Here is a 15,561-nt window from a genome sequence, read left to right on the forward strand (position 1 = left end):
TATATATTTCTTTTGAATTGAAATGTACATGGAAATATGACCACAATATCAAAGACTATTTTTCTTTCAATAGTACACTAAAGGTCCAATTCAATTAGCCAACAGCAGCTTGCGTTGCAAATTTTTCAGTGCATTGTGGCAGGCAGATTCTGTACACACCTATAGAGGGTACGCGCAGAATCTGCCTTCTGCAGTTAGCATACAGAAGCCGACCAGACCCGTTCCTGTGCAACTCCATTAAAATTACCATAAACTTTAAGCTAGTGTACACAGAGTTGAGGCATGCTAAATGTGTACTTTTGATATAATTCTATGCAAGATTATTTATAAAGAAAAACAAATGTAAAATGTTTGTCTCAGCGCTCTCTCTCATATTATTATATAGAATTTTTTTTTTTCTGACAATAAAGTTTGAAAATGCATTTCTTAATTATGACAAACTATAACATCTATTCTATTTTACTAAAAAAATAAATAAAAAAAAAACCAGCTTAAAATGTAAAGATCACTTCCATTTAGAGATCTGGCATACCAGTATCCTTAAGGACCAATTTTCTGACCACTCCTATAAACTATATTTCGGATACACAACATTTCCTGGTCTACGGAACAATAGAACTTATTTTTCCCAATAACTATAAAACTCTTTGAAATAAAATTAACTCCTCTACTTTACTGTAACAGCTGTGGAAAATTGATTTTGTTTTAAAACTTTTATACACAACAAACATTTACTGCCACTAAGGACTGTTGGATACTGACAAACTAAAGTCCATCACATGTTGGAACACTAATTTAATACAGTGATCAGTACATTACCATTTGGTATAAGTATTCCACCCATCATGGTGCCAAATACCACTGCTAAAGTCAAGACTTTGAAGCGTAATGGTGGCATGTACCCTCCAGCGGTAAATGTGCCATCTTTTTGCTGTAGGAAAAAGAGAATCGATAAGTGTTTGAGGAACCCATTCAGATTCAATTGATATAGTTGATTATTCATTAATAAATACATATAGCTGTTATAATTAAGTAATGTCAAAGGAACTAAGGGCCTGATTCAGACCCAGTCGCTAGATGCGTTCGCACACAGCAGTCAGCTGCCAAAGTATGCAAATCCCGCGATCGAAAGGCAAGACACTTGCATGCCCACTATGTCTAGCCGTGCGATCGCAGTTTGTATTTAGATGCCCACCAGCCTGTCATAAGACGCCCACTTTCCCTTAGTAATACACGTCATCTCCTGGAAGTGTATTCAACATTCGGCAACATCGGACCCATAAGCAGCACTTGTGGCTGACCATACCCTACCACAAGCACTGCGAGTGCTGCAGTGTGTAATTCAGCCATGTGACGTGTATTACGACGCTGCTTCTTAATTATGCACGCCCATGAAACGGCATTAAGACGTACAGACACGCCTGCGTTCGCACCAGTACACCTCCGTTTCCATCGACCAACCCGTCACTACCCACAAACGGCTCGTTCTGTCACTCATTCTGGCGAGGCGCTTCCCAATCGCATTTACTAGTTAGCGCACACACACTGCGTCTTGTACGCATGCGCACATTGCAAACATCGGCAGGCTACGTGCAAACGCAGTCTAGCGAACGGGTGTGAATCAGGCCCTAAGTACAAACTGTTCTTAAAGAAGGTAATTAAAGCGAATAGCTACTCAACAGTCTATACTGCTGGACTTTACCCACCTCTCTGCCAACAGCAAGTCGCTGAATATCCCCTGCTGCCGCTGGGCACTTACACATACCTATAATCACTGAAGCGATCCCTCCTGATACCGCTCACCTGTTATTGACCAGCTGCAAACACTGGGCCACTAGAGCAGCTGGAGGATGGCACATTCTTTTTCCTCTCATGACTACTCACCCCTTCCCCACAGCCTCTTACAGTAGATGTTCTTGGACCTCTCCTATTCTCTCTCTCTCTATTCGTCCTCTCTAGGTAAACTCATCTGCTCTTTTGGCCTCCATTATCGGATGATACTCAGATCTACCTTTCCTCACCTGATCTTTCACCCTCTCTACTGACTCGTATCTCCAACTGTCTCTCATCTCTTCCTGGATGTCCCAACAATTTCTCAAATTTAAATATATCGCAGACTGAGCTGATAGTCTTCCCATTCTCCCGCATAACCTAATTTCCTACTATTTCTTTCTTTAGATGGCATATCTATCTCATCTAGTCCCAAAGTGCGTTGTCTTGGGAGTCATCCTGGACTCTTCCCTCTCCTTCAAACCACATATTCAGAACCTCTCACAGTCCTGTCTTTTTCATCTCAAGAATATTTCCAAGATCAGACCCTTTCTCACCGAGGATGCCACCAAAACCTTCATACATTCACTGGTCATCTCCAGATTGGACTACTGTAACCTCCCTCCTATCTGGCCTCCCCAAATCCCATCTCTCTCCTGTCCAGTCTGTCCTCAATGCTGCTGCTTGGCTCATCTTCCTCTCCAAACGCTCTACATCTGCCTCCCCTCTACAAGCCCCCCACTGGCTCCCTGTCCTTTTCAGAATCCAATTTAACGTTCTCACACTAACTTACAAAGCCCTCACCCATTCCTCTCCAATTTACATCTCTGATCTCATTCTCCCATCACTCTTCTGTCTGCCCTCTTCATTCACTTAATACACTGCCTTTCATGCCAATTGATTACTTCCTCCCACTCCCGCCTCCAAGATTTTACCTGTGCTGCTCCCCACCTATAGAACTCCATCCCTCTCCCCATCAGACTCTGAACCTCTCTACAATCAGTCAAATGAGCACTTAAGACCCACTACTACATTAAACCCTTCCAGCTCTCATCCTAACTTGCTGCTACATCTTCCTTCCTCACCACCTACCCCATCTGTGTCACTCCTGTTTGTCTGCCCCTCCCTTTTAGAATATAAGCTCTTTCGAGCACGGCCCTCTACCCTATTGTGCTTCTCCCTACTGTATTTTCATTTATCTTTTACTCCCCACTAGGGCAACTAACACTTGGCTGCTTATGTTATGCTTATGTAAAGGTTGCTAATATAGCTATGTTTATTATCCAGGTCAGTGTCCTGCTTTGTATTGTAAGTCGCTGGTTACTTGCTTATGTACTTTATAAGGCGCTGCGGAACACTTGTGGCGCCATATAAATAAATAATAAAAAGTTGATTTTAATTTTGGATAACTATCTTTTATTTATGCTCATCTGAAACATGGAAGTATTCATTTTGTTGACAGAGCACTTGATATTCAACTGTTTTACAAAATGTAATACTGGGATTATACTAACATGTTTTGACCATTATGTACATTATATTTAATTAAATAAAATTTTTTTTTTATCAAATTACATCCAGAGCTAAATATGTTTTAGCAATTTCAGGCTGGCACAGTCCATTTTCCCTTTTTTCTTATTAGAGAGGATGCCATGTTCAGCCAACTTTTGTGGCATGGCCGAACACCTCAATACATTTAAACCATGCCTTTCTTTATTAGATTCAATGAATATGGGAATCCATAAATTTTATGAGGTTCACTATCCACAGATCTGAATAGGGAAGGGGTGGGGGACTGGGATGTAAACTGTCTTGGAGGAAACTTGAAAGCCAATTGTCCATTTGTGGACTGGTTGTCAGTGATCACCAAGTCAATGACTGACTGGAGGTGTGACATCTTTTAAAATGCCATAAAAAGTGAGAAAGGGTGGAAGCAATGATTGAAAAATAAAATGGTGCAAACATGTTTTACATATCATAAAATTTAGAAATAGCAAATAGCATAATACAACAATTCATGTATACTGCTACCACTATACAGGATTAGTGACAGCAATATACATGTTACAATGCTCTCTCTCCTCTGACAGTATCTTTCATTGAGTGCACCTTCACTGCACAGATGTTATTCCTGACTAGGACATTATTTAGTAGCCACATTAAAGTTTGCTATATGTACAGGCAATGGAAGTTTCTGCACTTAATGCTTATTTATGTTTTGACTTAATTTTTTAGACTCAAAGCTTTAATGTCACCACTGGCAACATGGAATTCATTAAGAGCAACACTACAACATCAATATAGTAGGTCTTTTTACGATTCCATGTACACAGAGTTACACATTTCCAAGGTATCCAGCAAAATGGGGCAAAACCATTTCAACTAAATGGGTATAACTTGCCCTGTACAAACAAGACCATCTGGGCTTTGAAAAACCAATAATATGTGATTTACCAGAATATTAGCATCCATTTGCATGTGGTACAACCATTATTATGATTAAGGTTTTGCTTGATTGATTAAATGATGTTAATTTACAGACTGACAAACAGCGTAAGCTAGGGACAAACAAAGTCAGTCATGTGTTTCACCAATTCAGCCAGCAGGCTTGTCTTCACTATCTGGGCAAAATTTACCATGCAGTGGGTTCTAAAGCCCAGCGGTATGGCGGTGGTTTTGCTATCCGCCGATTTACTAAGGCCAAAACCGCTGCAAAGCCAACAAGAAAGCACATTTTAGAATAGAATATCAAAGCACCATCAATGTTTTAGACCAAAGAAAGAAGAGAATCCCTGTGGGCCACTCTCAGCCAATCAGCACTTCCTCATTCATTTCTATGGAGTGACGGGCACTAATCTGTCAATCTGCAAGGAGACAGTTTTGACAGCATATGTTATTGTGCAAAGATCCCTGGTTGCTACGTGGACCATTTAGGACTGCTTCATTGCATTTTTAAGTATTAAACTGGAGAACAAGGGCTGTGTGGGGGAGTTTTTTTTGTTTTTTTTTTAAATTACAAAACATTGTCTGTCCATGTCTTGTCTATTATATATTACAGACGGACTACAAGCACCAGTGTCGTTCTACAAGTGCCATCATGCCGTGGCACGCCGTTCCCCCCCCATTTTCCAATATCCAACCTGGCTCAGAGGTCCAGTGCTGGTTACTGATTTACAGGGGAACCCCACACATTTTCTTCCTTAAATTTAACTATTTCAACACTTAACATAACGAAGTCTGTAGAGATTATAGTGATCTGTGCAGTGCTAGTCTATTGTTTAGCTTCTAATCCACAGTGATTTCAATAGAAACCGCTGTGGAGTACAACACAACACGGCGGGTTGTCATTTTGAAACTGCCAGGGACAAACAGGTGTTTCAGTTTAGACATCAAAACCGACCTTTAGTTAATGCCACCAATTAGATATCAATTGACGGATGTTTCTGGCAGTTTCTAAATGGCACCAAAACCCTCTATCTTAAAAGGACAAGTACGCAGTGAAAAAAAACACATTTTGTTCTCAGATGTCATTGTAAATAATCAGAGTTATCGTAAGAGTTAGCACAGGTGAATTAATTAGTACCTCAATCCATTTGATTTAACCATCTGGACTTAAGCTTGGATATCCCTAAAACGTGGACTGTAATGGTGGACTTTGGGAACCTCTGCCCTAAGTATTGTTTGAATCACAAATCTGGGAGAAACCCTTGGCTCTTAAGATGGAAGACTCAGGAGCCTCGCCGTCAAAGTCAGACGAGGTAAGTCCGGATGCAGGCAGGGACCCCCATGCACTAACAGATCCGGCCATAGAGGAAGAGGACACGTACTGTCTATGGATAGATTCCATATGTCCAATGACGTCTGGGAGAAGCAGGAGCCACTAGCATTACTGTTCCGCCTTCCTGCTTGAATTTCCTGAGAACCCATGGGAGGAGGGAAGTCGGAGGAAAGAGATACGCCTGCTTGAAGTCCCATCTTTCTGCTAGTGCGTCTACGAAACGGCTGAGGGACCTCTGGTCCTGGACACATACCTGTGGTTGTGAAGTGATGTCATGAGGTCCATGTCTGGTAAGTCCCATTTGTTCACCAGCAGTTGAAAACCCCCAGGGTGGAGAGACCACTCTCCGGTGTGTATGTCCTGACGACTTAGGATGTCAGCTTCCCAATTGAGGGCTCCAGAGATGAATATTGCAGAGATTGCTGTAAGAGGATGTTCTGTCCAAATCAGAATGTTTGTCACTTCCCTCATGGTTGCATGACTTTGCGTGGCTCCCTGAAGATTGAGATAGGCTACTGTGGTCACGTTGTCGGACTGGATCTGGACCGGCCTGCCCTGGAGCAGGTCCTGTGCCACAATGAGTGCTTTGTATACTGCTCGTAGCTCCAGAATGTTAATGGGCAGATGACTTTCCTGATTTGTCCATCTTCTTTGAAAGGTGTGTTGACCTGTCACTGCCCCCCATCTGCGAAGACTGACAACCGTGGTGAGAAGCACCCAATTTGAAATCCAGAATGGGCGACCTTTGTCCAGATGATCCTTTTGGGGAGGGAGAGGGACCGACCTCTGGAGTGAGAAGGATCCTCTGGGACCTTATTAGATGATACTGTCTGTTCCACCTGGAGAGAATCAATTTTTGCAGAGGCCTGGAATGGAACGGAGCATACACCACCATGTTGAAGGTGGATACCATTGACCCCATGACCTGCATCGCTGATAGAATAGATACCCTTCACTTGTGTAGCAATTTGCATACTCGCAAAGATAGGGCTGCAATCTTGTCCTCTGGCAGAAAACCTTTTGTGCCTGAGAATCAAGTGCCACTAGATGTACCATCTGCTGTGTTGGAGAAAGAGGATTTCTTCCAATTGAAGATCCAGACGTGCTTCTGTAGACAGGCAATGGTCAGTTGGAGATGGTGTTGTAAAACAACTGGAGACTGTCCCAATATCAGAAGGTTGTTCAGATATGGTCTATCAAATGGAGAGTCTCAGGGTTACTAAAGTTTATTCTGCGGTTCCCACCACTGACTTCAATGGAGGGAGCCGTTCATTGGTTGAGAGAGGTGGGGGCTGACCTCTCTCAGCCAATGAACACTCAGATACAGCTCTACAAAGGCAGAAGCAGAGTCTGAGCTCTTCATTCGGGAGGTAACAACCATTGTGGTTGTTGCCTGTTGCGTGGATCAAGTTACTCGTTTTTTTATTTTACCAAGACCATGGATGCCTACAGGGAGAAGGGGACAAGTCCAGGTAATATAGGTGAGTATGTGCGAGTGTGTATGTACGTATTAAAACTTTACTATCACGACGTGTGTGTATTTTTTTTTTTAAACGTTTCTTTACAGGTGAACTATAGGTACCAGCGGGCCCTTAATGCCCCGCATGCTGGTACTTGTGGTTCTCCAAGTACCAGCATGCGGGGGAGGCTTGCTGGGACCTGCAATTCTACTGTAAAGACAATGTTAACACTTATTTTTTTACACTACACTTATCAACCAGGCACCCACCACCCAGGGGTGGTGGGGATAGCCATGGGGTATACGCCTAGGCCAGGGGTGCCCTGGAGAGGGGGACCCCTTTATTGGGGGGGTCCCCAACTCCCAAGGGATCCCTGGCCTGGGCTAACCAGCGGTCAGGGCTGATGCTTCGGCTGGGGGGGACCCGGTAAAAGGGCTCCCCTGGCTGTGGCATCAGCCCTCCGCTAGAATGGGTCCGATGCTGGTTGTGGAAATTATAGGGGAACCCTACTCTTTTTTTTCCCCCCTGTAATTCCAGAACCGGATCAGCGCCCAGTGCTGGTTGTGCTAAGTACAGGGGGAACCCTACGCAATTTGTTCCCTGTACTAACACAACCAGGACTGGCTATGAAAAGTCCGGGGTTGGTTGTTTATTTAAGGGGGGACCCCACGTAATTTTTTTTTTTGTTTTGTTTTTACATTAACTCTTTCCAAGCTTTGTAAGATACATGCATGCATCTTATTGATGTATACATGTATGTGTGTCAAATCCAACTGTTCTTCTATACATTTGGGGATTTGCAATTAGAGTTTGAGTTAGTTTTTCATTTGATTTACAAATCGAATGTTAGTAAATAAAGGGATCCTATTGTCCTGTATGTGAAAACATTGATGTTTTTCAGAAATTCGATTTAATTTCAAATTCCTTTTTCTGTTCGATTTGACATTCGATTTTGCCTTTAGTAAATCCTTTATTTAAAAAAAAAAAAAAAAAAAAAATCGAACCAAAAGCGAACAGAAAACATTCGAACTTTAGTAAATTTACCCCCCCGGAGTGCCTGGTATAACGGATAGCCCACAGAGACCCCTAAATACACTATATCACCACTGCGGTACAAATTAGAGATCACGCTGCCACCATTGTGAAAAAGCAGCTTATACAGTGAGTGCAATCTGACACACCACAAGGCCTAGCAACCCTAATGTTCCTCGCTGCAACTAGCTAATCCTTATATGCTGTACCTGATGTTAACCCTGTTAGTGTAATATTAGTTTAATGTTTTTAGCGCCACCTAGTGGTGCTATGCAAACGTTTATAAGGTGAAGCTACCTGTGATGGGGGTGTGGTTTGTTTTTACCTGTGTTTGCACAACATGGCTATTTGGAACTATCATGCAGTATTTGTCATTATTAGATGCTTTTGAAACACCTGTGTTGATCTGTTCTTGTTGCCACCTGGTTAATAACCTTCACCTGATTAAGTTGATTTGCTGTGTAGACTAACCTCCATCTTACACCACTGCAAGCTACCATCGTAGTGTCTGCCAATAAATAGGTCATCCAAAGAGGCAGTAATGGTCACCCCGAGAGCTCGAAGATGTGCAGTCATCATTGACATACACTTTGTGAAGACTCTTGGAGCAGGAGCTAGCTCAAACTATAAATGAAGGTCCTGAATTGCAATATGCGTGTGCACATAACAGTCTATGGAGCCTAAGAAATCTACTGGCTCCATGCCCTAAAAAATGGATCAGAAAGACTCCATTTTGACAGAACGAACTTCAACAAAGTGGTTGAGGGACTTAAAATCCAGTCTTTTTAGACTCGGAATCAGCATGAAAAATTGTAGCAAAGACCCGAGCAACAAATAGAGGGGCATCTATAGCAGCCTTGCAAAGTTTATATTTAAACAGATTCTGTTTGTACTGCATTCTGTATATGCAGAACCTTTCTGATAGCAACAATAAGGACTAAGGACTAAGTCAGGGGTCTTCAACTCGTGGAGCTGTACCACGTGGCCCGCCGACCGTGGAGCGGTTCCCCGAGGCCCGCTGACGGGCTCAAATTCCCGGACGCCCGCTGAGATTTTGTTACCAGCGGGCACTCGGCTCTCTCCCCGAGTCAGCAGCAGCCGGAGGCTGGAGCTCACTCCTGAGCTCCAGCTTCCGGAGTGTGTAGTGCACTATGGGAGAGACGTCATGACGTCTCTCCCATAGTTCAGAGGAGCAACCAGGCAGACCGGACGGCTGCGGACGCAGGAGCGGGGCTTAAGGTAAGTATTAGGATTTTGGGTGTTTTTTTTGTGTGTAAGCGGCTTCACTACAGGGGGCACTACTATTGAGGGCATTACTACTACGGGGAACTGCATAAAGGGCACTACCACTACTGGGGGCACTGCATAAGGGGCACTACCACTACTGGGGGCACTGCATAAGGGGCACTACCACTACTGGGGGCACTGCATAAGGGGCACTACCACTAATTTGGGCATTATGTGTAAGGAGTACTACTACTGTGGGCATTATGTATAAGGGGCACACAAGTGGGCATTGCGTAAAAGGGGCACTGCTGCGTGTCATACACGAATGAGGGACACTACTATGTAGTGTAATGTGAATCAGAAGTAAATCAAGAATGTGCTACTGTGTGGCGTATAGCTTAGTGGCCCTCGGGCTTAGTTGACATTATTAATGTGGCCCACACTATCTTAGAGGTTGAAGATCCCTGCCCTAAGTAGTCCCCTAGTCCTCCCCCATCTGAGACATGTTCTGATTCGAAAAAGGCAGAGCCCCGTCCTCGGCAGAAGATGTGTCAGAGTCCGACTTATCCCACGACTGAAAGATATCATGACGTTTCAGTGCCCGGGACACAGCTGAAGTGTGTACCATGTCCTAAAGAGAGTACGACACCTTAACTTGGCCCTCAACAGACCTAGCCAAATCCTGCTCCCATGTCAGTTCTGTGGAGAAAGCTGCTGGAGCACCGACAGACCCAGAGGCATGATCACCCGACCTGTGTCCTGCCGCAACCTGCTCAGATAAGCAAACTGTTCCTTAGTTGCAGCAAATTCGCCACAGCATACCCAAGCCGGCACCTATCCCACCGGAGAGGCCCTCACTGGAGAGCTAGCATTCTGGCCACTTGCCGGGCACGCAGCGCACAGAGCTTCCTGGTCTGACATGCATAAGAAAATTTTGCTTTACGTTTTGTGCAGGCAAACACCTTAGAGACAGACTGGGACTGTCCAAACAGAATTGCCCTTTTAAAACATATTGTGTGAAAGAAAAGGATAACAAAACTACAGAAAATTAGTGCTAAATATATAGACCAGAGTGTATCTACAGCAAAACAGGTGTTAAAAAAATATATAAAAATAATGTTAAATATATAGACTATGGAAATGTATATATAAGCAACTGTTAGCTTTCCCACCTGTAGCAAGGTCTGATCAAACACACCTCCTCCTAGAGATACCTTGTTAAATAGTATAGAGGATAGAGTAAACCGGGAGTACAATCAGCAAGAAAATAACGCACAGAGGACTCATCTGATGCAAGGTACTGGCATCTGAGGTGGAAAAATGGCAGGTAGTCTTTCCAGGAGAGCGCCCTCTTCACAGAGGCGCAGTCAAAGGCATCTTCTCCCACGTCCCCCCGGGAGCAAGACCACTCTCTTTAAAGTGGTTCCCCAGGATCACAGTATCTATAGCAAAGGGTGCAGCAGCAGATGACACTTGCCGAGCTCTGCCTCTATTGGAGGAGCAGCCTCTGTCAGGGACAGAAGGGAGTGCACCAGCTACATAGTATCCAATCACATTGTTAACAGTTACCATGTCGACCCGGTTCAACATGTCGAAAACTTCAGAATGTTGACATCTGAAATGTCTACATTTTCAGAATGTCAGCACTTCGGTTTATGCACCGCTGGGAGGGTTAGGCTCTAGGACAGGGGTAGGCAATAAGTGGCCCACTAGCTGCTGTTGAACTAGAAATCCAACCATGCTTTGCAACAGTTTTAGCAAGGCCAAATAGCAAAACTGTGGCAGAGCATGCTGGGAAGTTTAGTTCTACAACAGCTGGGGGTGCACTTACTGCCCACCCCTACTCTAGGAGGTTAGGATCAGGGATGTGGTAGAATACTCACCAGAACAGAGCTCGTCAGACGTCTGTGCCAGAACCGCTTGTCACATACGGACACAGAAGAAACTGCTGGAGACGCTGCTGCTGGGACCAGTTAAGTGACCACTGGGCCACCCGGGACATTATGTCAACATTTTATCATAAATATCAACATAAAACATAACTCACCCAGCTACGGAGCAGAGGGAATCAGTATGACATACCGGCGGACAGGATGCCAGCGGTCAGAAGACCAACAGCGATATTCCTATGGTGAAGATCCCGACAGGGGCCAGTAAATAACCTAACCCTCCCCCTCTCCCCCCAGTGATGTCTAACCCCAACCTCCCCCCCCCCCAGTGGTACCTAGCCCTAAACCCCCCCCCCCCCCGTCCTCCACCCTAAACCTAACCCTCCCCAGCGGTCCCCTTGGTGGTGCCAAACCCTAACACCCCTCCCCGCAGCCTAACCCTAACCCACCCCTGCAGGTCCCTAAACCTAACTCCTCCACCCCCGGCCTAAACCTAAGCCACATACTTCCCTTTGAAATGCAGACGTCAGAATGCTGATACCGACATCCCGAAGGGATCAAGATACCGAAGAGCGTCAGGATTTTGGCGTCGGTATCCTGACTTCCGCCATCCTGTCCGCCGGCATCTTGACTGGATACCGAGCAGAGACCCCTTGATATGTTGAGTCACAGAGGCGTACAGAGTCCGACCCAGAGGCTATCACGTGGTGGAGGCAGTACCCAGTAGCAAGGAATGAGGACCTGGAGCCCCAGGGGCTATCCCAGCGAGCCCATATGGCATAATTCTTGTAGAAATAAATAAAAACAATGAGTCAGGCCAAACAGTCTGATTTACAACACCAAGCTCTTTTAGGCACACAGGGGACTATGGACCTCATTCAGAGCCGGTCGCACAGAGCGTTCGGTCGGTCTGAATGAGGGGAGGACGTCTTGAATTTTCAAGACGTCCTCCTTTGCGGTGGTAAGGCTGTGGGTTAACACCCACAGCCTTACGACTGCCTAAGGTGATGGTCGCGATGGTCAAGACCATCGCGACCATCGGGGCTAATGACGAGACCCTAGGGTAGGGTATCCCTTGTCGTAAGCACCGGAGAGCTTTTGGCTCTGTCTGAGCCGGAAGCTCTCCACTGACATCACTAGTTATGTCAGTGGGGCCGCCCCCAAACGGTAGGCGTTCCCATGGGAACGCCTCCGTTTGGGCTGCCACCCCCCCGGCCCGCCTTCCAAACGGGGCGAGCTGTCAATCAACATCGACAGCTCGCCCCCTTTGGATCGAGACCCGCTACGACCGGTGCTGTTGGTCGTAGCGGGTCTCACGCATGCGCACGACAGCGCCGGCGTGCGCATGCTCTGTGGGGGGCCATCGACCCGGTCCTAGCGCATCGGCGCTAACGACCGGGTCTGAATGACCCCCTATGTACTAAGCCTTGGAGAGAGATAAAGTGGATGGAGATAAAGTACCAACCAATCAGTTCCTAACTAACTTTACAGGCTATGAAAAAATGAGGAGCTGATTGGTTGTTACTTTATCAATCCACTTTCTATCTCTCCAAGGCTTAGTACATAGACCCCCTAGGAAAAAAAACAACTGATTGCTAGGCTAGGTATGGAGAGGGAGGAGTCCCCCATGAATGAAGGAGAAATAAATGTGATTTATTTTTAATCAATCTCAGTATGAGCAAAGACTGCTACCACATGGAAATGCCAAGTCTTTCTGTTACCTAGTCCCTGACCAGGGGGTCTAGATAGGACAGGATATTTCTCAGCCACACAAGTCGAAACCGGCCACTATTTTACCTCAAGATGGTCCTGTCCCCTGTGAATCATCAGTAATCCCTGGGGTTTATCTTTAGCTGGACAGTTAAGCATGTTAGTGTGAAAATCACAAAGCTCAGCTCTGATCTGTTTTTTTTTTCCTAACCAGAAAGTGGGTGCGGCCACAATTATGTTGTAGAACTTGTCTGATGTGGGTATTGCAGAATATGACAACAACTAGATGCTAATCATTCAGTGGTAATATACTGTAGGACACCATCAGAGTCCTATGGCACAGTGGTCACCACCTTTTGGTATGAACAAAGGGACAGCCAAGAGTGCACTGAGATTATGGTCCCTGGTTGCGATCAAGTAAATATTGCAAATATTGATTTAGTGGTCTTTTGGAATACAATTTTTGGTGCCCTGACATGGTCATTTAAGACAAAATATGCAGGAAGGAAAACAGCATTAAAAGACGCTCATGTGATACCAAACTAACTGCTATATGACCTTTTATAAAGGTACTATTACAACTGTATTAGTTGGTATGATAGACATAGAGGTAAGAAGGCCCTGCTTGCAAGCTTACAAAGCTATTCTGTCTGTTATTAGCCTGTTTTGTTCTATAAATGTTTCCAATTGTAAAACGCAAAGGAATATGCTGCGCTATATAAGAAACAGTTAATAAATAAATAAAATAGCGCACAGCTCCCCCATCTGCATATATGCAGATGAAGATGCTATGTCTTTCAATGTCGTGCTGACCTGCTGTTCAAATAGGAGGGTGTTCAGGGCCTGCCGACAAGGGAGGATCATCATGGGAAAACCGACGGCCACAGACATCATGAATCCCACCCGGATCATCTCTGTAACCAAGTTGGAAGGAAAGTTCACCAGCACATTACCAGCAATGGTTTCTGTAAAGCTGACATAGCCAAAGAAGCCAACCTGGGAAAAAAAGAGAGCAGAACATTAAAGGATAGCAACTTTAAGAGGTACAAACTTTCACTTCAACCTTACCATTAAATTCATTATAACAAATGTAGAATTTATACTATACCTTAAATATAGTTTCTTAGGCAGGTCTCCAATTTTCTATACTGAAAACTACCATATTAATGTCTGCAGAGGGCTCGGTTACAATTACTGTCAATGTACAAAGGTCGTCACTCTCACAAAAAGGATGACAGCAGAAGTAGCCATTTTCCTTGAGACAATATTTATAAAAGTGCACCTTACAAATTTCCTATGAAAATTAATGATATCACTGAGGCACAGCATCAGTTTGTGTCTCACTGAAGTCAACGGATTCTAGTGAATGCTGCTCATCAATAATGGGTCAGGCTACAAAATAACACTTGGCTGTGATTAAAAGTTTTGAGAATGACACAAGTAATGGTTTTCACAAAGTTTGCTGCTTCAGTGTTTTTAGATCTTTTGGTCAGATGTTAGTATGGTATACTGAAGTAACATTACAAGCATTTCATAAATGTCAAAGGCTTTTATTTCACAATTACATTAAGTTTATGCAAAGAGTCAAAATTTGCAGTGTTGACCCTTCTTTTTCAAGACCAACGCAATTCGCCTTGGCATGCTGCCAATCAACTTCTGGGCCACATATTGACTGATGGCTGCCCATTCTTGCCTAATCAATGCTTGGAGTATGTCAGAATTTGTGGGTTTTGTTTGTCCAACTGTCTCTTTTGGATTGACCACAAGTTCTCAATGGGATTAAGGTCTGGGGAGTTTCCTGGCCATGGACCCAAAATTTCGATGTTTTTTTCCTCGATGCCACTTAGTTACCACTTTTGCCTTATGGCAAGCTGCTCCATCATGCTGGGAAAGGCATTGTTCGTCACCAAACCGTTCTTGGATGGTTGGGAGAAGTTGCTCTTGGAGGATGTTTTGGTACCATTCTTTAATCATGGCTGTGTTCTTGTGAGTGAGCCCACTACCTTAGCTGAGAAGCAACCGCACACATGAATGGTCTCAGGATGCTTTACTGGTTTGTGTAAACAAATACTTGTCTGATGCTCAAAACTTTTGGCCATGGCTGTAGACTGAATCAAAACTCTTGAAAGAAAGACATTAAGGTACCACACTCAACATACAAAATAAGAGGCATATTCCAGCAGAAATAAATTTCTAAATTACATTTTTCATTAATCCAGAATTCAATTTATGTTCTCACCCTCACTTACTCCACCCCTTCTTACACCTCTGACCTCGTCACAAGATACACTCTCTCTTGCCCCCTGCAATCTGCCTCTGACCTACACCTCTCCGTCTCTAGGGTAACCACCTTTCACTCCTGGCCTCCAAAAGCTCCCATATATAGAACGCCATATCTAACCTGCCCAGACACTACACCCCCCAACCTTCTATCTGTCACACAGGCTCTCAAAATGGCTATCAAAGCTGGATTAGTGGCTGAGACGGAAGCAGCATAAAAATTAGCGTGCACGATGCCATCTTGTGAATGGCAGCTAGACTCCATTTTAGAAACAAAAATCTGCAAGACGCCATTTTGCGACCAGCGCCATTTTAAGTTACAACTCACGAGCTAAGTACAGATGGCAATGTTTTTGATAATCTTTTTAGAAGCCATGACAGGTCCATTCTGGGGACAACCCTGCATAGAGAAATA

General features: G+C 44.4%; 1 protein-coding gene across 3 annotated transcripts in view; it reads right to left on the minus strand.

The window, feature by feature from the left end:
* SLC38A10 (solute carrier family 38 member 10) overlaps positions 1–15,561 on the minus strand; it is a 104,488-nt gene that overhangs the window by 42,961 nt on the left and 45,966 nt on the right. For all 3 annotated transcript variants that reach the window (XM_088474360.1, XM_088474351.1, XM_088474369.1), the window contains exons 8-9: positions 13,680–13,862; positions 820–931 (exon numbers count right to left, since the gene is read on the minus strand). In XM_088474360.1, coding sequence (XP_088330486.1) covers positions 820–931; positions 13,680–13,862 — 295 coding nt within the window. The remainder of the gene's footprint in view (positions 1–819; positions 932–13,679; positions 13,863–15,561) is intronic.

Source organism: Taudactylus pleione, unplaced genomic scaffold (assembly GCF_031769625.1).
Source record: "Taudactylus pleione unplaced genomic scaffold, aTauple2 ptg000016l, whole genome shotgun sequence".
In the NCBI taxonomy this organism is placed as follows: Eukaryota; Metazoa; Chordata; class Amphibia; order Anura; family Myobatrachidae; genus Taudactylus; species Taudactylus pleione.